Source organism: Onthophagus taurus, chromosome 1 (assembly GCF_036711975.1).
Source record: "Onthophagus taurus isolate NC chromosome 1, IU_Otau_3.0, whole genome shotgun sequence".
Classification (NCBI taxonomy): Eukaryota; Metazoa; Arthropoda; class Insecta; order Coleoptera; family Scarabaeidae; genus Onthophagus; species Onthophagus taurus.
Window position 1 is genome coordinate 25,450,886 of NC_091966.1, and position 27,145 is coordinate 25,478,030.

General features: G+C 30.5%; 1 protein-coding gene and 1 non-coding gene across 2 annotated transcripts; both read right to left on the reverse strand.

The window, feature by feature from the left end:
- Positions 1-44: 44 nt before the first annotated feature.
- LOC111415119 (uncharacterized) lies at positions 45-26,751 on the reverse strand. The gene is made up of 2 exons (XR_002706358.2): positions 26,606-26,751; positions 45-390 (listed from the first exon to the last, which is right to left on the reverse strand). It is a non-coding gene; the product is annotated as an uncharacterized protein (transcript).
- On the reverse strand, positions 12,136-16,069 carry LOC139428870 (zinc finger protein 28-like). Its single transcript, XM_071198907.1, has one exon. The coding sequence runs from the start codon at positions 15,966-15,968 to the stop codon at positions 14,658-14,660; it is 1,311 nt and encodes a 436-aa protein (XP_071055008.1). The 5' UTR covers positions 15,969-16,069; the 3' UTR covers positions 12,136-14,657.
- Positions 26,752-27,145: the final 394 nt, after the last annotated feature.

Consider the following 27,145-nt stretch of genomic DNA (forward strand, 5'->3'; position numbering starts at 1 on the left):
TCAATGTTTCCATCCCTATTTAAAAAAGAAAATAAAACTTCATATTTAGTTATTACTACATTTATTATCTAATGTGATACAACATGGCACACAAGTAGAAATGTATAGTTTACAAGATTTTTGTTTTTTATTTTAATAAGGTGGTTACACAAAATCGTAAAAATTCCGCACATATAAATGGCAACTTATATCTTTGGTTTAAATTTATTTTGTTTCGATAACTTTATATCAAGATGAATCACAGTTTGGTTGGGTTTTAATGTTTTTTGAAATGATGTTGGAACATGATAATATGGAAAAAAATAATTAAAGAATGAACGTTTTAACAAGAAGCTTATTAGGTAAATGTTCTTATAATTAATTTCACCGTTTTATCCTTCGACGATTGACCTGGAAGAACATTGAAAAAATTATGACAAAAAATATTTTAAAAAAAAATTTCCATATTATTTTAACGTCCATTTACGTTTTGTAAAAACATAAAAATTTGAGTAATTATAAAAAGAAAATACCACCACCTGTTTTGAAAAAAAAAATAATACGTTGAAAATGTTTATAACAAAGCATAACATACTACTTGGTTCTATCTTATAGTATGTGTTTTCATTCTACGTTATTTAAATTAATTGCACCACATTCGACACATATTATCGAACATCTTGGTAAAATATGAACAAAAAATAATAAAAAGTAATATATCTGATACTATAATAAAAAAAGCCTTAACGGTTCTTTGGTCGTTACAAAAAAAATTTTATATTAACCCTTTAACATACCTTGATTTATTGGTGATACACTATAAATAATTTGAAAAGTACAATCGATTTAAATTATTGTGGTTCGACATAGTTCAAGATGATCTACATTGGGAACATATTTTCAAACCTTTATCATTTCTATAGTAATGAATATTTGAAATAAATTTAATTTACGAAAGAACTGTTTTACCATTTTTTTTGCCATCCGCTTCTTACTAATTAAACCATAACACTTGAATTGTGACAAATTATATCAAATTGCAGATATATTCATCTTGAGTGATTTTAGCGTACCTAATATTAAATTTTACTGCAATTTATTCTGGAATGTTATTTAAATTAGCAATTAAATTTAATAATAAAATGTGTCTTTTTGAATTATATTGATAGCTTCAAAAATTTCATAACGATTAGCAAGAAAATTTAATTGATAACAATTTACTTCGAAAATTATGAGTATAGTAGAAGAAAATACGATACGTTTATTTTGCATAGAGTATCTTATAAACACTTAAAGTGTAGAGAGAAGTAATTTAATAAAGAAAATTCAGAGAATTAGTCATTTTCAATTTAACCGAAATTTATAGTGAAGAATAAATAAGAATTACTTAAATTTACCGATAAACAACAAAAATGGTTACAAGAAATAAATAAAATATATGAATATAGGAAAAGTTAAGCAACAAATATTACTTAAGGTTGTATAAAAAAAATGGTTTTCTACCCTGATGTTTATTTTTCTTCTATCTCTCAAAGATCTCGTATCTCATTAAGATATGAGGTGTCATTTTCTAACTTTATTAAAACTATATATTATATTCTTTTAATAATAACATCATAATGTTTTAAGCGTTATTAGAATTGACGTGATCTATGGAGACAAGCAAGGGTTGAAACTGATTTATAATCGCAGAATAAAAACATTCTTTTTACATATTATTATCAAAATACATAAAAAAAATTGATGTGGTAAGTTATGATAAGTTTTGAACAGCTATGTTTAAAAAGATTGGGACTTTTTGCTAAGTTAATTCTTATTAAACTAATTATCATTGTTTATAATTCACAATCCTAGGACGAAGACACTAGATGTTTGTTTATTTAACATGATGATTTATTACTACAGATTCTTGATTCTTTATTATACAATATTATGACACGAAACCAAACAACTTAGGAGGTAGTAGATGAATAACTATGTCCTTTTCAAAAAATAAAACTGCACTATGCGAAGTAGCAACAAATAATGAAGGTTGAAGGTTTTTGACATATTTTGATATCATCAGATAAGTTTCCAAAAATTTCCCAAATTCAAGCTTCGTTGTATTTTGTGTCGTGATGGAGAATACAAAACATTTTACAACTTATCTTTTTTTTCTAAGTTTTCCAATATTATAACATCACATAATGTTGGTTCTTTGCAAAACTGATGATAGAGACTAAGTTTATTTTGATATCTATTGTATAGTTGATGCATCTATATATCATAGGTCACATTGAAGACGAAGTGTGAAAATGTTAATAGATGTTTTATACTCGATTACTATATTCTACTTTGGTCTTGAGAGTGAAGATATTTGTGTTATGCATTTAGAATATGTTATGAATTCAACTGCTGAGTACTACTAAATTTCCAAAAATCTTCAAGTGCTTTCACCTTGCAAAGTGCTAGGAAGTAGAGGTTCATTAATATAAAAGACAATCAATAAATTTTCAATTCATCACTATCAAAGAAATTTAAAAAAAATGATGATGTCATATTAAGTCGACAGCAAAACATATCAAAAATAATTTTAGTTGAGCTAGCTGTTTCTTTATTTAACATGATGATCTATTACTACAGATTCTTGATTTTTTATTATACAATATTATGACACGAAACCAAACAACTTAGGAGTTAGTAGATGAATAACTATGTCCTTTTCAAAAAATAAAACCGCACTATGCGAAGTAGCAACAAATTATGGAGGTTGAAGGTTTTTGACATGTTTTGATATCATCAGATAAGTTTCCAAAAAATTCCCCAAATTCAAGCTTCGTTGTATTTTGTATCATGATGGAGAATGTAAAACATTTTACAACTTATCTTTTTTTTTAAGTTTTCCAACATTATAATATCACATAATGTTGGTTCTTTGCAAAACTGATGATAGAGACTAAGCTTATTTTGATATCTATTGTATAGTTGATGCATCTATATATCATAGGTCACATTGAAGACGAAGTGTGAAAATGTTAATAGATGTTTTATACTCGATTACTATATTCTACTTTGGTCTTGAGAGTGAAAATATTTTTGTTATGCAGTGCATTTAGAATATGTTATGCATTCAACTGCTGAGTACTACTAAATTTCCAAAAATCTTCAAGTGCTTTGACCTTGCAAAGTGCTAGGAAGTAGAGGTTCATTAATGTAAAAGACAATCAAAAAATTTTCAATTCATCACTATCAAAGAAATTTAAAAAAAATGATGATGTCATATTAAGTCGACAGCAAAACATATCAAAAATAATTTTAGTTGAGCTAGTTGCGAACAAAATTGATGTGGAATAACACCATGAATAAGTTTTGAACAGCTATGTTTAAAAGGTTTGGAAGTTTTTGCTAAGTTAATTCTTATTAAACTTATTATCATTGTTTATAATGCACAATCCAAGGACGAAGACACTAGATGTTTGTTTATTTAACATGATGATTTATTACTACAGATTCTTGATTTTTTTATCATACAATATTATGACACGAAACCAAAAAACTTAGGAGTTAGTAGATGAATAACTATGTCCTTTTCAAAAAATAAAACCGCACTATGCGAAGTAGCAACAAATTATGAAGGTTGAAGGTTTTTGACATGTTTTGATATCATCAGATAAGTTTCCAAAAAATTCCCCAAATTCAAGCTTCCTTGTATTTTGTGTCATGATGGAGAATGCAAAACATTTTACAACTTATCTTTTTTTTCTAAGTTTTCCAATATTATAACATCACATAATGTTGGTTCTTTGCAAAACTGACTATCATCTAAGTTTATTCTGATATCTATTGTATAGTTGATGCATCTATATATCATAGGTCACATTGAAGACGAAGTGTGAAAATGTTAATAGATGTTTTATACTCGATTACTATATTCTACTTTGGCCTTGAGAGTGAAGATATTTTTGTTATGCAGTGCATTTAGAATATGTTATGAATTCAACTGCTGAGTACTACTAAATTTCCAAAAATCGTAAAGTGCTTTGACCTTGCAAAGTGCTAGGAAGTAGAGGTTCATTAATGTAAAAGACAATCAAAAAATTTTCAATTCATCACTATCAAAGAAATTTAAAAAAAATGATGATGTTATATTAAGTCGACAGCAAAACATATCAAAATAATTTTAGTTGAGCTAGTTGCGAAGAAAATTGATGTGGAATGAGACCATGAATAAGTTTTGAACAGCTATGTGTAAAAGGTTTGGAAGTTTTTGCTAAGTTAATTCTTATTAAACTAATTATCATTGTTTATAATTCACAATCCTAGGACGAAGACACTAGATGTTTCTTTATTTACTAATAAACATGATGATTTATTACTACAGATTCTTGATTTTTTATTATACAATATTATGACACGAAACCAAGCAACTTAGGAGTTAGTAGATGAATAACTATGTCCTTTTCAAAAAATAAAACCGCACTATGTAAAGTAGCAACAAATTATAAAGGTTGAAGGTTTTTGACATATTTTGATATCATCAGATAAGTTTCCAAAAAATTCCCCAAATTCAAGCTTCCTTGTATTTTGTGTCATGATGGAGAATGCAAAACATTTTACAACTTATCTTTTTTGTCTAAGTTTTCCAATATTATAACATCACATAATGTTGGTTATTTGCAAAACTGATGATAGACACTAAGTTTATTTTCATATCTATTGTATAATTGATGCATCTATATATCATAGGTCACATTGAAGACGAAGTGTGAAAATGTTAATAGATGTTTTATACTCGATTACTATATTCTAAGATTACAGAATTCTAAGATTCTGTTGAAGGTTTTTGACATGTTTTGATTTAGGCAAATAAGTGTCCAAAAAATTCTCCAAATTCAAGTTTTATTGTATTTTGTATCACAATGGACAATGAAAAACAAGCTTTCATGATGTGCAATGTATTACATAGAAACGTTGCAAGTTTTCCAATATTATAATTTCACATAATTTTGGTTCTTTGCAATACAGATGATAGAGACTAAGTTTATTTTGCTATCTATTGTGTACTTGATGTATTTATATATTATAGGTCTACTTTTGTTCTTGAGAGTGAAGATATTTTTGTTATACAGTGCATCTAGAATATGTTATGAATTCAACTGCTGAGTACCACTGAATTTCCAAAAATCTTGCAACAACCTTGGAAAGTGCTAGGAAGCAACAATCAAAGAATTTTCAATGAAAAATGATGAATAATAAAAATGATGATGTCATATTAAGTTGATAGCAAACTCGTACTAAGTTAAAAGGTGGTACAAACAATTAAATGATACATTAAAATTGAGATACTCATGAAATTTAATGAGAGTATGATAATAGTTATCAACTTTAATTCGAGTATATACGAAATTAAACGTAATGATGCTAAAAACAAATAATGGATCTATTTCTTTATAAAAGGTTTAGTGACTTTTTATAACCAGCTATTTCCTTCCAAAACATTTCTCATCAAATTTCTACCAGTCGATGACGCCATTATATCGCGCCAGATGACCTTAAACATTTTTCATAATATTGTCCTTCTGGAAATAAAAAATGAATCAACTCGAGCTAACGGTCATGTAATCGAAATATATTGATATTTAAAAGCATGTTTTAGAACTGAATAATTGAATGTAACTAATTTAAACTTTCCTTTTGAAAATATGTATTATGATGCACATACATATGTATAGTACTGACATCTCATATACAGTGTTTTTTAAATTGATGCGAAAGATTTCAACGAGTGATTTTTCAACAAAAATTAAGGAGGTTTTTCATATAACTTTTTGTTCAAAACGCTTCCCCATATGTATGTATAGTACTGACATCTCATATACAGTGTTTTTTAAATTGATGCGAAAGATTTCAATGAGTGATTTTTCAACAAAAATTAAGGAGGTTTTTCATATAACTTTTTGTTCAAAACGCTTCCCCACTGAGTTACAGCACTTTAAAGTTGAATGAAATTTGGCAGATAACTGTTGCTAATATAATGACACTTTTTGACGATTTTTATAACCCGAAAATGTTAATACAAGGGGCTGAAAAATTTCTCAATCATATATAAATCATTTCCTCCTAAAATTGTTAGTTTGATCAGAAAAAATAAAATAATACACAGGTTCAAGTGAATAAATTCAGAGATTGGTTATTATTAGTCAAAAAAATTAAGTTATGTCAAATTGATCTCAGCATTATTTTAGTTTTTGTGGTCAAACTAACTAACTATTTGCTAGTTGTAAAATGTCAAGAGATTTTGTCCCTTAACTTTAGAGGGCTATAACTTGGAAGAGAAGGGGTTTTGAACAAAAAGTTATATGAAAGGCACCCCTTAATTCTGCTGAAAAATTACACCTTGAAATCTTTCGCATCAATTTAGAAACAGCCTGTATATAACATGGTAATATCCTCATAAATGATGACAAAAGTATTAGGAAACCTGTTTATTGTAAAATTTTTTTAAAATGATATAGCGAAAGAACATTGTAGAAGCTTTAAAACCTTGAAACAAAAGTATGACTCATAAAAATGTTTAGATGATTAGTTGATTTCGATGAATATGGACGTGTTTAATACATGTTTGTGTACCATTTAATAGTTTTCTTCGCCGCCCGAGTAGAAGTTTCTCTGATCTAAAATAAAACTTAAAAATCAAGAACTGAGGATTGACTCAAGTACAAATGGCAAGTACCTACTCATATCTCGCAGTTCAAACAACGTATAGGAAATATGGCGAAACCAAGCGAGTCTAATCAAAACCTAAAATAGGAAAAGATTATCTAGACATCTGTTAGAGAAGACCGATTTTTAGTACAAACAACTTAAAAAATCACAAACAGAAAAGGATTTCAGTATTCTGAAGTGCCGTGGAGTCACTATTATCCATAAAACTGTTATTAAATAATTTAATGAGCGCGATTGCAAGTCCAGATAAAAAGAAAAATAAATATGAAGAAATTGTTTGAATGGACCAAAAAGAAAGATGTATGTTGGACTGGTAAAAAAGTGTTGTGCTCTGAAGAAAGCATATGAGAGACATTTACTGTTGTTTATTATTGTTGGAACACCGCCCGCAGTGATTTTTTCCTACCACAACCAAGACTTGGAGACGAATGAATTGAACCACCAAGACGAATGAATCCAAAGACCTATATCATATCATCCATAATAATAATAATCGATAAAGTAAATTGCAAACATTAACATGCATTTTTCAATCTAATAATAATCTAACTTGTAATTGTTGAGAGTATTGATTATGAAAACGGTTTAGACCTCTAACATTTGAAAAGAAATCAACTGGTATCAAACCTTCGCATTCAATTTCTCCTGGGAATTTCATCGCAACAAAGAATAATGTAGTATTACAAGATTTAAAAAAATTTTAACTATAGGATTTATTAGGATTCTTTGAAAACAACTTTTAGTTACCGCAAAACAGATTTCTTGGCAAAGCTTTGAAAAAAAAATTATTAAAAGTATAATGACAACGAAAAGTAAATTTTAAAAGTCTTTCGTATAGGAAATTCTTACACAAAGGACGTGCCCCAGAATTTTATTCAAAACGATGCAGAGTGTTTTGTATGTGTAAAATTTAATGCCTACAATTCAGAAATTTGTGGACAGAAAAACCAACTAAATTGAGAAGATTGTAAATTGAACATTCAGTGAAATTCCCCTAACTCGAACTTCTATATCTCGAATTATCCTCTAAGTCGAATAATTTTCGTAAGCTCAAGCGTTTGACTAGGCTTCAAATGTGTTTCTCTAACTCGAAGTTTTCTTCCGCTCCCTTAGTGATTCGAGTTAGGGGAATTTCACTGTATTTTATAAATATTATAGAGGAAAAAGAAGAGCTACATATTATTTCACTTCTTGCATATCACTCAGTACTAAAAATGCCTAATATACTGACTGGATATGAAACCGTTGATGATTCGTCGTTTATAGTGTAGACAATTATTAATCAAGATTTTTTGTTAGTAAATAAAAAATTTGAAGTGTTACCAAGGAAAAAACTAGGTGCAAGATAGTGATATTATGAATCCAGGCCAATTTATGCTCCCTGAAAGGAGTTTTGGTCATAACCTACATGTACCATTTGTTTTGTTATATCAATACAATTTCTTCTATTATTTAGGACAAAAAAAACATATCAGCGAAAAATATGTAAGTATATACATAACTTATATACTGTTTTGCGTCCAGAAGCGCAACACTATTTTCGTAACCTATTTTATAATTACGTTTTGGCTCATTTTGGTGTTAAAGTAGATCAACAACTTAACGCTCCGTTTGATGATTGATGGATCAGGAGGCAAATATAGAGCAAAATAGTAAACTAGTATCAAAAGAAACGCTTTGGATATGATTTATACCAACAAAGAAACGAATTATTTTTTAGAACAGACCCTGAGCGTCTATATTCTATAATTAGTTTTTTGGTTGAAAACAACTTTAACCCTTAACGTACATTTGCGATCCATTACATTCCAATCCTTTTCAATAGCGCAATTGTGTATGATCTTAAAATAATGTAAGCAACGTTGTTTACATTTCTGGGTATCAGTTATCAACAAATTAGAATGGAGTTGTTTGACTCATGAGTATCAATAAGATATTAGAAAAAATAAATATTGGAAGGATTATTGATACGTGATAATATTCCAGAATATTATTTTAGAAAAGTATTAGTACTGAGCCTCATTCATGATTCATAACAGAAATCGTATTATAACTATTGACTATTGGTAAAGATTTGTCCCATTGACTGAACTTTTTGTAAAAAATCATATTTCTTAGGAATTATCGGTAAGATGGATATGGATAAGCCATTTTTCTGAATATTACAACAAGCAGTCGTCAGTATATGCATTTGTTAAAATGTTTAAACCAAAACTTGTGCCAATAAAGTAAAGTTAAAAAAGTTTGGAAAATTTTGTTCTCCATTTTATAACTTCTTTCTTTCGTTCTAGGGTTAACAACTAATTTGTGCAATTAAAAACACAAATGACAATGAAGCTGAAAAAGATAGACTAAAACCATCTTCCTTAAGATGCAATATCGTCTTTGTTTTTCAGCAAAAACATTAATAACATGTAAATATTACGAAATATTCAGAACAATTTATTATGTGAATTTGTTAAGTTTTGTTGAAGTGAATTTTTGTTGTTATAACGTTATTGCTTTTCATTTTGCTATCAATCAACATATGTATTAATTACTTAAAATCAATTAAATTTAGCTATAATACGATGTAATTTTGTTAATAATAATCGTTACTAAATATTCAGATGTATTCTAAATTTATATTGACCTAAATTGTTGTTAAAATCAAATGCAAATAATATATGGGAACATAAGATATAGCTGGAAATGATGTAGGTTTGAAAAATGTTTAAGAATTTCGATCATTTTGTCTTATATCAAACAACAAAACACTTTACAACCTGATTAAAAACTACATCTGATTTCATTTCAAAAATTAATAAACAAGAATTATATTCATCTAACGGTTCTATTTCATGTGTGGTAAATGATATAAAGAACGTTCAGAACACCCTCTAGATTTTTACTAAAATAATTTTTAAAAGTTACCAAGTTTATCGATGTTTACAATCATAAAAATTGAAAATAAAAAAAATATTTGGGCAAATTTACATATAAACAACAAGTTCATGTGAACGTAAAAATTATATAAAATTTAATAGAAAATATCATTTATAACCCAAAATCAATTTAAATCTCCAATGTGGAGATTAACATGTTAAATATGCTTGGCATCATTTTACATTAAAATGGAAAGGTTTCATGAATTTATTAGTGTATTTATTCAAATATTATATATTTTAGCATCAAAAATATTTCTAAATGATTATACCAAAGGTTTACGTTTAGAAACAGCTTCGACTCCTTTTAAAGAATTATTGTGTTCAACAAATTGTACTATTTTTGGTTCTCAGTTCATCTTAGTTGTGTGTGGTTCCTGCCAACCTCAAATAAAGAAAAATCAACAATTTGAAAATCCTGATATCTGCATGCGGTAAAATTTTCAAGAATTTTTTAAAGCTTTTTGGTTGATTCTAATATAATAAATATCTAAATATTTTGAAATTGATGATTTCATAGATGCTTCAAGTATGAGCGTCTATGAAAAAAAGTGTATGAAAGTCTATGAAACAACGAAATACTTATAATTTTTGACATCTTCTTCCTGCTGTATTGTAATATTTATAACTTTCCGCAGGAGTGAGGTGCATTTACGCAGCAACTTATATTTCAAGTAAACCGTAGCGAAATGGTTGTTGGTGACTCATATACAAGAACTAGAAATAACAGTCTTCTAGCCCAGTCAAGAAAAAACGCAAGAAAGAATAATAAAAATTTTTTGTTTGAGTTTGAACTCAATACCAACAGAAGCAACCGACAGTCTTTGACTATCCCATGCCAAAAAAATGTACTAAAATAGATAGGTCACACATTGCAAACTCATTCTAGTGATCGAAAAAAAAACTTTCTTTGTACTAGATTTCCTCATAGTCTCCAAAATTTCGCTAACATTATCAAAATTTTGCTGCGATATGCGTTATCGCCAATCTTTTTCAAAGCAAAGTGTCATACTGTACAGCATCTTTTCTAATGTGGACAATTTGTAGGTTTTTTCATGGAAATGTACCATTTAGAAATTCAGCAGTTTTGGAAAAAACTATTGTAGAGAGATTAATATGGTAAACGTTATCTGCAAGACAACACTATTATTTTGGTAATTATATTTTGTAAATTTGAAACAACATAGAAACAACAATATGAAATAAGAGAAAAAGACAATGGGTCAAAGGTAGTACATTATACAATATTGTATAGTGAGCCAAGAATGTCTGTTGGTGATATCTGTTATCATTTATCATTAACATGATAATTAACATTCAATTATATGTCATAGAAAAAAACAGTTTTTTATGTTATCATTTATCATTAATTATATGTCATAGAAAATAAACAGTTTTTTATTGCTATTTGCCAGTTTTTTTATGTTAATGATAAATGATAACATAAAAAAACTGGAAAATAGCAATAAAAAACTGTTTTTTTTCTATGACATATACTAATAAACAAACTATTAGAACATACAGAAGTGGTGATAATTTCGGTTTACAGGAAGTAGCGGATTTATAACTCACTTTCGTAATAAATAGAGATGAGTTGACAAAGTAAATACGACAAAGATTATGAATATGATTGCGTTTCTTACGCACTAAACAAACGTTTCTTTTTGTGGTTGGGGTTCATTTTAAAAATAACAACCTTATATTAATAACAATATTTACTAAACCTGTAATCTGTACTTTACTTGGTCTTTACTAAATCTGTACTATACTGTGAGGATCTAGTTACTTCTCAAATAACAATTACAAAGTGGATACAAAAATTTACAAGAAGCAGTATCGTGTTTTTGTACCACAGAAGTATTTAAAGGAAGAACTCCATATGTACACACACAAGAAAATGTTGAAAGGTGAAACCTTACAAAATACTAGATAAACTACTAAATAACAAGCATTAGCTCAACTCATCGTTCTAACTGTAATACTAACCACATTATAAACGCATTACAATTTCATTCTTATGGGGAATATGTAGTTTATGGGAAATACTCAAATTTCAAACCTACTTTTTTCTAAGCTCCAATTTCGAGGGCTCAAGTTTGTATGCTTTTTTTTGATATAATGAATTTTAACATTTCATTAATGCAATTGTTAGATTAGAATCATCACCTAGAGTCCAAGTCGCTCTTGAAAGATCTCTTCAATTAAGGACGTGGGTCATCTAATAAGTTCAGTTGACATAAAATATCAATCCCGCGAAAATGAACCACAATATCACACATGATTTTAGACAACAACTTTTTTCAACCACTTCACATAAATTACATATCAGCATTCATACGATATTTAAATCATAGGAACACTTCTGCTTCAAGATTTTAGAACACACTTTAATATTTATGAACGTTTCTGACTATAGCTGAAAATTCAGATATTGTAGTTTGATTGTTATAAAGCCCACGTTTATTAGACTGATTATGTTAACAAACAGTACTTTTGATATTTCGATATTGACGTTGGAAACCTCTCAACAACTTTAAGAATTATTGCTTCATAGCGTAAAAGTACGATGTGTATGAAATTTTTCGACCATTCGTTTATGAGGAAAATGACAGCAACATAAAGTCAAAGACATGCATTGCCTGTTGTAATTAACATGTTTATAATATTGAAGTACATTTTTGAAGAATATAATTTCAGTAGGTCCAGAAACTATGATAGTTTAGAAAGAATGTTTCCAAGTTGTGTTATAAGTTGTGTTAAGTTCTAAATTCGAGAACTACAACTGGTCGGTACAATTGAAACAGGATCTATGTGAACGTTTTATAAAGCTACTTAAAGTCAAAAGAGTTTTCTAATCGACCGCAACGTTTAGCAGAATTTTTACTTTACTTTAAGGCTTCAATAGTCCCAAAAAGGAGAAGGAAAATAATTGATGTATTAGTTACAAAATAAAATTTCCATCTTTCCTCAAGAAATTTTAGTATGATTTTTGAATAAAAGTTTAAAGATTAATCAACCTCAATTTCAAATCGATACTTTATTCTACCAGGCCTTTATATGAACGAATTTTGCTGCATCCAGGCATATATTTCGCTACGGTCTTAGTCTTAGTACTTGTTACGCAGAGGACAAATGGAACTGGGCACAAGTCCACGGGAGATGAAATGGGAGTCCGAGTCGACTTCCATGTTAACGAGAATAAGACAAAATATAAGCTCATGTCTAGAGATGGACTGAGATGCGACAACTGTTATTATCGGCGAATATTCGATATTTTGTAAATGTGGGATCCCTCTTAGCAGAACAACGAGCTGGAAATTTATAAAACGCTCTTGCGTCCACTGGTTAACTACGTCTGTGAGACATAGGTACTAGTCAAGAAGGAAGAGTGACACCTGGACAAGTGGGAGAGAAAAATTCTCAGACGAATTTATGGCCTTACTCGGGATAGTGTTTTGTGGCAGATCGGCAGAAACGAGGGAGTGTACCAGTGATGTGATGAGCAACCCCTTATAATCGAAGTCAGGAATGCCAGACTTATATGGCTTGGCCACATGGAGGGAATATTGAAAGAGTGGGCGTTAAGAAGAGCATACCGACAGAAACCTGGGGGTCGACACTTCCTGGACGACCGTGCAAATGATGACTGGACGATGTGGCGGCTGAACAGAGGAGGCCGAGAATGAAATAATGGAGCCGCCGAGCACTTTACAGGGAGGACTGGAGAGGAGTAGTGAAAAAAGCAGAGGTATTAGTCTTAGGAAACGATGTTCAGAACGATTTTCAAACATGCTTAATGCATAAATTTCCCCAATCCGAACAAATCTTAGGTAGAAACAATATTATTAGGTCAATCACATATTTTTTCTTTCAATTTTCACCTTGGAAGTGAGATTTTTCTGGATAGAGCAATACATACGCCTGGTTTCACAATCAACTTAGTCATCCAATTCTTCTAACTCATTATGAAATTGCTGCAGAATGTGAATGATGTTCGAAACAAACAAAACTGTCATGAATAGTTATTAGAACATTATGACAACTGGAATTGCGCAGCATATGATATACGTTTTGAGTATGGACAGAAAAAGAAACCCAGCCAAAAGAGAACATGGAAAAGAAAAATGAAAACAGTAAAACGAAGCTTTGATGGGATCAAACATTTTTTAGAATTTGTGATCATGTAGATTATTGTTAATGTATCCATTTTTTTTAATATTCCGCTATATTATTGAACAGTTCAATTAGTTACAAGTAGGTAAGTTTCTTGAGCCTTCTTGCCCTCGTCAAAAAGTTGTCAAAACAGGCAAATAAGATTTACAGTTATATTCCCGAAGTTATTACATTTCTGAAATTCCTTTAAACGGGATAATCGTCTAATATAGATAAAACCCATAGAAAATGTGCTGATTAAATTACCAAGTGTAAAATAACCTCACTTGTTTCGACGATCCAAACAGAAATGCTGAAAAAACACCAAATAAATTTATTGATGTTCAACAATATTTTACGTTAAAAAATTATTTTAGTTAAAACGAAGTTAGAAATGAATTATGAAATAAAAAAGTAAAAAATAAGTTCTGCTTGTTGATTAAAAAACCGGGAGTTTACACTGACGATAAAAATAGTAACCTCAATATCAAATCAGGATTTCCAAATTGTATTCCTTCATTTTAAATTAAAAAAAATCAATCACAATTAAAAAGAACCGATGAATAAATTAATTTCTTACAAGATAAAACAATTAATAATTTAAAGTAAAAATTGTATGTTAAAGGGTTAAAAATATTCAAGTTAGGTTAATTGGTGGCAGATTTAAATAGAAATCGATCTAATTATATAATATTAATCCAACTTGAAGATTTGTTATTAGTTTTAAAAACCAATAAAACTACTTTAAATACATTTCTAGTTATAAACAGTATTAAATATAAATAGAAAAGAAAAAACATCTAATTACCAAATAGTTAACTACTACTAATTAACAAGGAACTATATCGTATAAATAAAAAAAATGAATTAAAAAAAATAAATGATAAAAAATTAGTATTAAGACGTTAACTCTTCTAATAATTCCTCAGTAGAACGTTGTTCTATTCGAAATTTTTCCATATATTCCTTAGGAACGGTCCATTCAAGTAATATTTGTACATTCTTTTTCAATTTATCGGCAATAGAAATATCGCAGTCTGTGCAAGGATCACGTCCAGCGCTTTGTATTGACTCAATCAATACGTCATCAATTAATCGTTTATTAAAACCCAATTTTTCCAATCTCTCCGGATCCGAGATTTTTTTCAATAAAATGGCAAGTAAAAATCTCATCCTTTCAATCGCCATCGGAGGTTCAATCGGTTTACTAACCGGATTCGATTCAATCTTTGGCAGTTTTTGATACATTTTACAACTTCCGTAATGATTTTCCATTTCGATTTTAGTTTTATAATAACCTTTACAATAAGCACAAACGTAAGGTTTATTCGTTTTATGAATACAGAGCATGTGTTTTTTTAAATGAGGCAATTGAGCGAATGCTATGTTTTCACACAAAACGCATTTAAACGGTTTCTCACCGGTGTGTCTACGAGTATGTAATTTTAATGCCGTTGAATGAGCGAAAGCTTTCCAACAAACTTGACATCGATATGGTTTTTCACCACTGTGAATTCTTTGATGGACTGTTAATTGCGATCTTTGCGCAAATCTTGCGCCGCAATGAGCACAACCGTGAGGTTTATCTTTTTTGTGCGTTCTCATATGTTGAGGCAAATGCCCCTTCAGATCTTTGTTACATATTTTACAATGAAATTGTTTCAGATTCTGGTGGAAACAATCCAAATGTTTTTTTAGCGCGTCCCGACGGAAAAACGATTTTCCGCATATATCACAAACGTAATCTCGTATTTCTTTGTGCCTTTTTGTGTGTAATTTTAGATTGGCGGAACATGTAAACGTCGCATTACATTCTTCGCATTGATATGGTTTTATACCCGAATGCGAACGTTTATGTTGAACCAATTGGCCGCCTCTTGCGAATGTTTTATCGCACATATCACAAGAGTACGGTTTGTGTCCGGTGTGAACTCTTAGATGTAATCTTAATCTTTCTTTTATAGGGAAGGCTTTTTCACAAAAATTACATATGTAAATTTCACTACTTTGTAAACCTGGAGAATGTTGCGAAGCGATATGATTTTTAAGTGAACCAGCCTGCCTAAAACCTCTATTACACTCATTACAAACGTAGGGGCGTTCATTTGTGTGAATACGATAATGTTTTCTTAGGTCATTGTTGCCCAAAAATTTTTTATTACAAATTTCGCATTTATATTTGCGTTCTTTGGCTTTAGCGTAAGTCATTGGTGTTTAATTTTTTTTTTAATTATTTGGTAATATTTTTGATTTTGACTAGAATATTATTGCACCGTAACCGGTGAATTTTTATTTTATTACATGCAACCCACTACCTTTTTTTATTTTTATGTTTTGATTTAATTGAAATTGTGCAATATCCCAATCACCAAGAAAGTTAGTGTGTTTGTTATTTAAATCTACTGTGAAGGTCCATTGTATGCCCACCTGCAAGAGTTAAAAAGCTAATCTATAATTGACCACACCATATAAATTGTGAAAAACAACTAAATATATGTGCTTTAAAGAAAGGAATTTGAAAATGTTCACAACCAAAACCTTTTCTATTTATCCCGAGATATCTGTTTAAAAAAATCTTTTTATGATTATACAGAATGATCTAGTTATGATATTAATTCTGGCTTATTCTTCAATTCTATATTCAATAAAATATCGTAATGTTTAAATACATGCTAACGGATACATCAATATAAAAATTAAATCTACCCAAAATATGAAAAACAATGATGTCATTTATTAACAGATACTACCAAAGATGTTTTCAGGTACGTTAGTAACTTTATAATTGAGAGGCTAGTATTGTTAATTTTTTTCGGATCATATTGGCATTACAATTCGATGATTGTAGAAACTACCCAAATTACTTTTGAATGTCTTAAGTTTCAGGCATTATCCACGACGTTATTATTTTAACTATATATACTCCAATGGATGTTCATTATCGATAGATTTTATCATTTGCTGTAAAGCGAACATTTCCCTTGAATGCAGTGTAATTCCATACTTAGAGTATCAAGTTTTATTGCTTTAGTATTGCAAGCAATGCGATTTTTCTCCAAACAAGGAATCTTTGGTAATGCCAGGAATTTCAATGGTTTACTATTCGAATGAGATTATACGTTTATATTAATACTCTTTCGATTGATTGAAACAATATTGGAAGTGGCGGAGGAAACATGCGGCCAAAGATAGTAAGACAAGGGAGATAATATGAAAAAAGAGCGTAAAAGAAAGGTCAAAAAACAGAAAGAAGCCTGGACAAAATATTTTTTTATTTTATTTATTATTCGGGATACATACAGGGAGGAACCCCAATCAAGTATCCTCTAACAAAATAATATTTATATCAATTTATATATGTACAAAAAAAAGAAAACTAATAATAATAACAAACGCTCAAATTCCGTACATATTTCTTGAAGACAAGAGGCGAGACAATAAATAAATGAAAATTGTTACAATTGGTATTGAAAAAGTGCATAAAACGTAATAAGGGTGAGTACGTATAGGCTAAAGACCTAGAGACAGGTAGATAGAAAAGTGCATTAAAGAGAACCTCCCTCACATCCCCCATATATCCCATCATATCAGCAACACCTCGGCGACCATTTAAAGATGTGATTCCAAAAATCAAACAACGCTGGGCATAAGAACAATACGGAAGGTTAAATTTGTGGGCCAGGTATCTAACAAACTTTCTTTGCAGGCCCTCCAAACGATCAATATATACAGCGTATGAGGGATTCCAAACCACCGAAGCGAAATTCAAAACACTACCAACATACGCTGCATACAAGGAAATGATGTCTGGATATTAGTAAAAGGACGTGATACTCGAATAATAAATCCCAATCTTTTTGAGACTTCAGACATAACCGTATCAACATGACCGCAATAGAGCAATTTTAAATGAAGAACAACGCCCAGGTCCCTAATTTGGAAGTAACATTTACCGGATGTCAAAATTTATATGGTATCTCTTTCTGCTGAATATGATACTATAGCACTTATCGTAATTCAGAAACAAGTAATTTTTTAAGCAATACGCTTCCAGGCGTTCCAGATCCTGCTGAACTGTTAAACAGTCAGATATGGATCCAATTCCAGAAAAGATCTTACAATCATCCACGTACAGCAAAAAATTGGAATGAAGAAAGCACTCATTAATATCATTGATATAAACTAAAAACAAAATCGGCTCAAGGTAACTACCCTGTGGTACGCGCGATGTAACGGACTTAAAATTAGAAACACCTTAACTGCTTGACGTCTATTCGAAATGTAAGAAGCAATCCATGATAGCAAGCCATTCGACAAGTTGAACTTAGCGAGTTTTTCCAAGAGAATAGAATGATGTATCCTCAGTGATGGGCGGGGGGTAAATACCCAACGGGTAGGTAAATAGAACTTGGGTATATACCTACAAGGTGTAGGGTGGTATATACCTATTTGGAGAATATTGTACTTATACCGGGTATATACCAGGAATTTACTATCTGGTCGCCCTAATCGTCTTATAAAATTAGGGTATTCCCCTAAATCGCGCCGTCGTCGCGTCGTGTTTTCGATAAAATTTAGTGGTTACCATTCGTTCATTTGTTGAGTTGACTGGTGGTTTTGTAACCATTTATATACGTTTGATGTTTGATTCTTTAGTAATTTTGTTGTTGTGGCTGGGGTATTAATGGTATTATAGAGGTAAGTGCTTATTAATTATTTGTTACTAAAACAATAAATGTACATTTTTGTTGCAAATACGGGGTATCTTCGTTATTATTAGAGACAAAGCGATGCGTGTTTCGCATCCCATTGTTAATTTTTCGTAAAACGAAAATACCACTAAAAAAATCATAGCGTTCCTAGTTTTTGAAATACAAGGAAATTTTGAAACTATTAGGCTTAGCGTAAAGGTAAAAATGGTTATATAATTTTTTTTATTGTTATCCATTACAGAAATCTATATAATATGGGAAAGCCAAGGCATAAAATTCGAGATTTGTTCGATGAAGAAAAAGACAAATCAGTAGATTGTAAATACTGCAAAGCTAAATATAATTCATCAACCTAAACAAAATGGAGAATCATATTTTAAAGTGTATAAAATGTCCAAATGGATGTAAAGACCCAATTTAAAGCAGATCTATCTTTGGCTTCATCATCATCATCAATGACCTCAATAATGTCTCAACAGCAGCAAGAATGTGCCCCGCCCACGCGATTGAAACAATTTGCAGTCTCAATAAATCCTACAGAAAACGTAAGTGTTTGGCAATAGTTTCCTAAATAACATAGTTCATTATTATATTGTTAGGAAAACTTGAATAGTAAGCTGGCCACAGCTATTTTTGCGTCCGGAACACCCTTCTCCATCGTAGAGCATCCTCTGTGGGAAAGTTTTTTTAATACATTAAGACTAGCTTACATATTACCTTCACGAAAGTCTATTTCAACAACGTATCTAGATAATCAGTATGCTTTATTAAAACGTGAATTAGAAGTACAAAATTCGGATAACCTTAACCTACAATGTGTTGGGTGGAGCAATGTTAGAAATGAAGCCATCATCAACTTCATAGTAACAAAACCAAAACGTATTTTTGTGGATTTTATTAATACTACCGCAGAATATTTGTTTGAAAAATTAAGCGAAGTGATAGAAAAATATGGACTTGAAAAATTTTTCAGTGTGATGGGGAACAACGCTGCAAATATGCAAAAATCTTTTCAACATATCCAAGAAAAATACACTCATATAATTCCTTTAGGATGTCTAGCTCACACTTTTCATTTATTTTACCGGGATATACTAAACTGTAACTCTATTTAGGAATTTATGGACAATTTAACTGCAATTGCAAAAAAGATCAAAAGCGTGCATGTTTTGAATGCTTTATTCATACAAATTAATAAAGACAGGAATCTGAATATTTTGTTAAAATTGCCTCAACGTGTTACTCTGGCCTGTCTCGAGTCTTTTAAAAAATCAAAAATGTTTCTTCAGCATCTGGCTCTAAAAGCAGAGTCATCTGAAGTGCTACCAGCAGATATGAAAAGAAACTTATTAGATGATCTAACATTTTGGCCTCAAATTGATACGATTATTCGAATACTAAAACCAATTGTGGAATGTTTAGAAAAATTTCAAACACAAGACTGTATTCTTCACAAGGTTTATGAATATATATCAGATGTTGAAGTAACTTTAAGTGAAAATCTTTCCGAAAGTGGCATGAATATGAATGAAATGAGATCGCTAATATTTTGAAGTCATTTGATAAGAGAAAAGAGCGTGCTTTAAAGCCACTCCACTTTGCACCTGCATTACTAGATCCATTAAATCAGGGTTCAAAACTTACTCCAGAACAACAAATTGATGCAATAGAGTTCATATATAAAGTATCCGCGGATATGAACGTTGATTCTCTGATTCTCCAAATTGAGGTTGAAGGTTAAAGTATAATTTATTGTAAATTAATTTTCAAAAACTTTCAAAATAATGGAAAGAAGCGAAGTTGGACAATAGTTATTGACAAGGTGTTTCTTACCGGATTTGAAGATCGGTATTATATCGGCTTTTTTCCATTCTGTTGGCAATATGGAGAATTTCATAGAATGAGAGAAAATATGAAATAAGGGTGCAGCAAGCTCCTCCGCGCAGAGGACGATGAGCTTACCCGGCAGACCGTCCAGACCAGGACCTAATTTAGGGTTAACATGACTTAGAAGAGATGCTACATCCTGCTGTGAAAACCAGCGACATGTTTAACCAAGAAAAGCACCAGAGAAATAACGATTATCAAGTTTCCCGTCAATATATACAGAAAAGAAGTACTCGGAGGATAGTTCAGAGATTTGTTGCCCAATATCAGCTAAATTGCCATCATATTCCATCTCAGCCGGAATGCCACCCCATTGATATAGAAATAAAGCCAGTAGAATATATTATTACTAAATTAATAAAACTTTAATAGGAAATAAAAGAGGTAATACAGAAAAACTATTGAAATAAATTTCAGGGTGTCTAGAAATATTTAATAACAATCTCAATTATACAGGAAACAGTTAAGTTAAGAAATACTTTATTAGAAATAATACTGCATTAAGCTTTAGAAAATTTGTTCGAAGTTACGACACTCTTTCGAACTCTTCGAAATAGCTGAGGACGTTCACGAATATCATCAAACGCTAGAATAATTCGAGCCACTAACTCTTCGTCTGTATTGACAGTGTTCCATAAACTAGTGATTTAATATGACCCAAATTCAAAAATCAACTTGAGTCATATCTGGTGAACGTGCAGGCAAAGAAATCGACCCCCCCCCCCCTCTTCCGCTCCATCTGGTAAGAACATGACTATACCAAATATCTGCCAGGCAAATATTTTCATTTAAGTGTCTTCGATCATTTCTGAAAATTAGAAATAGTTATTCTATGATACCTCTGTATATGCCAACCCTAACAAAGGAAATTGCGCCAGAAATGAAGTATCTATGACGAGTGATAGGAAGAACGATACGCGGTAGGGTGAGAAACAGAAGCATGAGAGTAAAACTAGAGCAGGATCCCATAGTACAAATAACAGAAATAAAACAACTTCAGTGGTATGGACAACTAAGAAAGATGAGTAATCACAATCCAACCCAAAGAGAATCATGGAAATGAGGATAGATGGAAAGCGGCCTAGAGGAAGACCACGTAAAATCTGAGAGGACAACATAGAGGAAGCACCCAGGAAGAGTGGGAATACGATGGGATAAATAAACAACAGGCAACAATACAGGAAACGCATCAACACTTCGAAACCTAAGGTAATTCGGAGAAGACAGAACAAAATTTTCACTTTGTCAACACGTGACATCAGCTTGGTAATACCACTGGTACAGCCGTTCGTTGGTAACACCGGATAAAATGTGTTGTGAAGATACCAGTGGTTAAGAGTAAAATAAAATTACTATCATAAAATCTTTAAATAAGGTTAAATTAGTTTTATTATAAGTCGCTGCTATATGTTTCGATCGATATAAAAGAAAAAAGTCTACAGAGTTTATCGTCAATTATTAAGCAACAACCTGTTGAAATAAAACAAGTCAACGTTTTGCAAAGGACATATCATCTGATGACAATTACGCAATTGCATAGCAAGTGAAATTTATAAAAAATATGTGTAACATAAAATCTGAAAAATCATCAAAGTAGAAAAAGTCTGTAAAAAGGCAACAATCCTTAAAAACAGAGTTTAAATACCGCCTGTAAATAGTTAAAAAAATCAATCTTATAAAGAGCAGCTTAGCATATCTACTGTAACAAACCAGACCTAGTTGTAACGATTGAATAACAAAACGAGAGAAAGAATGTGAAAATAAAATTCATGTACTTTATTCATGGAATGAATAAAGAGTATGAGATACTATTTCAATTCAACTACAGAAGTGGATACAGTGTTGTCTGGCCTGGGTCGATGAACTAAAAGAAACTCATCAAGTTATCTAGAGATACTTATGGTATGCTATTTCCGTGAAGTGGTATTCACGACGAAGAAGCTATGAGCCCTGAGAATAGTAAAAAAGCAACTCTAGCGTTATAACACACATTACGATGGAATTCAAATGAAACCTTAAATGAAGTCACAAAGAAGGGATAATGTTATATAAATACCCAATCAAAGAGAAGAAAGGATCAGAAAGGGTGTGAATAATTTGATCAAAAAGAAAAGGAAACTCGCCACAGCCTGTTTCAAGCCGGATTGAAAAAGGGTAGGGGATCGATGAGTAACACCTCGCAAAAAAAAACAGGGTTCATTTGCCCCAGATGATAGCACCGAAACTACTGCCTTGTGGTTAGATTTTGAATAACCAAAGGCGAGAAGAAAAAACCTTGATCAAATATTACCTGGTAGTCCAGGTTCTGGGTTTAAGCAATAGACCAGCTCCTTATTGTTCAGAATAAACGTAAACCAGCAAATAATCTCAGTTATTAGTCCCGGAACTTTGATGAAACTTCAAGAGGGCAATTGCATCGACATAAAGAAATGATTTTTGGAACATGGACATTCAAGGACTGAGAGGAAAATTATGAAACGGGGAAAACTCGACATTGCCGCTCTTTAACGGCATCGAGTTGTAGAAGAATATATTCATATTTATTTGTAGTGCAATTCTTAAAAGCAATAGACAGCTAATAAATAAATTATTCGATTAGGAACCTGTAAGTGAAAGAATAAGGACTGCAAATCTTAATCCATTAAATAAGACGCCACAATTCTAGATAAAGTTTTATGACCAACATGAAGATTTATTTATAAAAGACGGCGATCAACGACAATACATTCTTATGGGTGACTTTAACGATAGGGTTATTGGAAGGTATAGAGAACATGTCCTAAATAATAATGGACAAAGACTGATACATGCAAACATCCACAAATTTTAAATGGCTTAAACACAAACAAGGTGCAATAAAGACGCGACGCGACGTCCAGTCTCTAGAACACACACCATCCGAATTGGATGGAACCCCCCTCCCCGGAAGCCTTATTTCTGTTTCTTTTTAATTTATAATTCAATTATCTCGCTCCAAAAAAATTAGAGAAAAATAACTTTGAAAAACTGATAATGGTATATCAGACAAACAAATAAATTTTATTTTGTCATGGTGAATACCATCGTTATGAAATAAAATATATGTATCCATTTAAAAAAACTTAGGCAAATGAAAGACATAGATGGCGCTTCTAAAATGCAATGAAAACTATACAGAATATTTTCCGCCTTCATATGATGAAAGTTTTATCTGAAACTTTTTTCGATAAAATTGATGGTACCCCGTATAATTGTAAAACAAAATACCAACTGAAAAGTTCAAGACATAAGAGTTACAGAGGAGCAGATTGTTGATCGGACTTGGTAAGAGCCTATATTCATACACCCTTTAAATGTCATAAGAAACAAGGACATATACAAAGACAAGAAGAAAAATTGGAGGATGTTAAATACAACTTGGACGGACTATATGAATTCGATCCACATGAAATGAAACAACAATCGAGTATCAGAGCCGGAAGGTTTTGTGTAAATGTTGGAGAAAAACCTGAGACCAGGAGACTTTGAGGATAGAAGAGGCTACGAACCGGAAGGCGTAAAACACTATAAACCCGGTTATACTATATGAAGAAGAAAAGGGAATCTAATTCTTTGAAATAATTACGCGCCATATACATATAAATATTATAATAAAGGGGTGTACAGTGAATCATAGATATGGAAAATAAGACAAGGAGTATGATTAGTTCAAATTTAATTATTTTTAACAGCATCCTTTTGTACAATAACGAAAACAAATATTTTAATAATAATTTCTATTTCCTTAAAAAAATGATTTAATTTTAACGATGTCGTATTTACCGTAGTTTTTATTCTAAGAAGAAAACAAGACAGATATCTTAACGTAAGAAGAAAAAGAAGACAGAATCCTAGATGTATGCAGGAGACTCATACACAGATATTTTCAGGAATCGAAATGAATTGGAGGCGACTCTAGAAGACTTGAATGAGTTAGGAAGCGATAATGATAGTAGGTGCCTATTAGGGTAACCTTTCCAAATCTCGGCTTGTGACGTAAAGCTGGCCTGTTACCAACCACTCTAGTACTTCGTCTTGTTTCTATAAAACAGTTGGTAAAGGCCGACTTTAGGTCATGGGCCGAAATTTTACCATATATTTTGTCATAGCGGTATGGAGCGCCTAGAAAAAAAAATTTGTAGATGTCATGTATGAAGAGAATAGTGATGATGATCTGAAGTTGTCACCCCAATAAGATGACGCTATCTGGTGCTTTTGAAATATAAATCCATAATGACAATAAAAACAGTGACGATGAAACGTAAGTAAGTGAAAAGACTAAAAATGGAATAAAAAGTTTGGTGTAGATCTAATAATCATAATAACTTTAATGTTTTTACTACTAATTTAATCTTTGGTATAGATTTTGGAAAAAATGCCCACGCCATTAATCATCACTGGTTCCAATTTGAGATCAAAAACCTGAAACGGTTTTTAGGAACACTTTTGTTGTTTGGTTATCATAGATTGCCTCAAAGTGATTTGTATTGGTCGAAAGACGAAGATATATGTAAAGGTTTGGATATTATTAATGGAAATTGTATGCGTCGAAATAGATTTTGAATTAAGCGTAATTTGCATTTATCTGTTAATACAAATTTAGGTTAAAATTTTCCCTATTTTCAATATAATGTACGTTAAATATGTAGAAGCAGTTTGATATATTTGCTTATGACTTTTCGATCATTGAGCAAATGGTGCCTTATTTTAGAAGACATTCTTGTAAAACGTTTATAATAGGAATTTGAATAATAGAAATTTGAAAACCTGTGCGAATATTTATTTTAAAGCATTCGATATGGAAGGGAAAACATCAAAAAATAAACCCAAACTTGATTTAAGAGGCCAAGTTGTTGTTGATTTGCAAAAAGTCGTAAAAAGTTTACAAACACACCGCATTTATTTTGACACTTGTTCTCCTTCAATTTATTGAATTTTTTTAATGAACGACGGCTAAATATCGCTTAGAAGCATGAAAATCATTTTGAAAAAGGAAAGAGATTGATTTCTTGAAATAAAACTATTTTTTAATATATTTACTTAACACTCTATGATTTATATGATTTCAACAGATATCAACTATACATATTATAATACATATGTACCTCAAAATTACAAAGTTAATAACGTAAACTTAGTGCATTGTTAAAAATGACATTTCATTTAACTTGAAAGGAAGATATGTTAAGCATATACTATAAAAACATTTAAAAGGCTAAGATTTTAGTTTCAGCTAGATCTAAGTTGGTAGTACTTATATACAGGTGTTCAGAAATTGGCGGATAAACTACACGTAGAGACATTCTACGACCGACTCTGAATCGAAAATCTTAATGTTAAAATGTTCTACTATGTTGCCAAATGTGTTTTTCATGAAGATATAATGAAAAAATGTGAAAAAATGTTAAAAAATGAACTTTAAAGCTAAAGAAAATAACTTTAACAAAAAAAACTAGTTTTCAAAATTCTTTTTATTCTAAATTACAGATTATTTATCAACAGATATTGAATATTAATGATTATTTATGGACAAATTATCCGAAGAATGTCGCTACGTGTAGATTATCCGAAAATTTCTGAACATCCTGTATATATGAAAGGTAAAGGCACATTTTATTCATATTATAGATATTATCAATAATTCAATTTACTTTGTAAAACTTGCAAAATAAAATGAACACATGATTTAGTAGTAACTGTTAAATCATACTTTAATTAGTGAATCATCATTATATTTTTGGTATTCCTACGATTTTTAATTGAATATAAAAAAATACATAAAAACTAATTTATAGAAATAATATGAATACTTACAACACAATAAATACTTACCCAAGTATGAATTATTTTTATTGACTAATTTTTGATTTATTACAGTAAAAAAAATACTGTATCAAGTTAAACTTATTGATCAATTTGCTAACTAGAACATCCTGTATAATATATAAAAATACAAACCCAAACAACTTCTCCATTCATTAATCATCTTACATTATTTTTTTTTACTTCAACGTTAACTTCTACATCACAAACTTTTATAATAATTAAATATATTAAATTTCTAACAATTTAAGTTAACAGAAATAGTGTGAGATAGATCTAAATATTTTTTTTTAAGAAATAAGGGGCCAAACTAATTGAGTACAGGGTTAAGAAGAAGTAAGGTTGTGAATAAACGTAAGAATCGGTGTTAAAAACGCAGCAGGGTTCTTGGTTGAAGTCACTTACCTCTCGATAAAAGCACAAATAGACCGATAAGTTGGTTAATAAAAAGAAATAACCTCCACTACAACTAAATAGCCCACATTTTTTGACAAGGCGAGGATGCCTTACATTTTCCTAGTTACTTTTTGCTTTCGTTGTTTTCAACGTTGGTAGGCCTGGAAAGTATGAAATTTAAACAATTTTAATTTAGTAAAATGTTGTATATAATGAGTAGTATTAATTAAAATGTTTTTGAAAAGTTTAAAAGTTATTTTTCTTAACACAAAATGCTTTTAAATAATTGATTAAAAATTTTTGTAAAAATTCATTCTTCTTTGCAAGAACAATGTGCTTTTTTTTTTAATCTTCGCATTACTTCCAGGAATTTTATATTTAGGTCTGGTGTTATTGATTAGTTTTTCCCCTTAGTTATCGCAAAATTCCTAAAAGTTGCGTTTGACTTATTAATACACAGGGGTGTATTCAGGAAAGTTGTTATCATGAGAAAATTTAATAATGTATAATAAACTGTAATATTTTAAGATAGTAATAGGGTTGGTGTAA

Excerpts from the sequence above, each read along its gene's own strand:
- LOC139428870 (XM_071198907.1), bottom strand. The coding sequence starts at position 15,968 with ATGACTTACGCTAAAGCCAAAGAACGCAAATATAAATGCGAAATTTGT.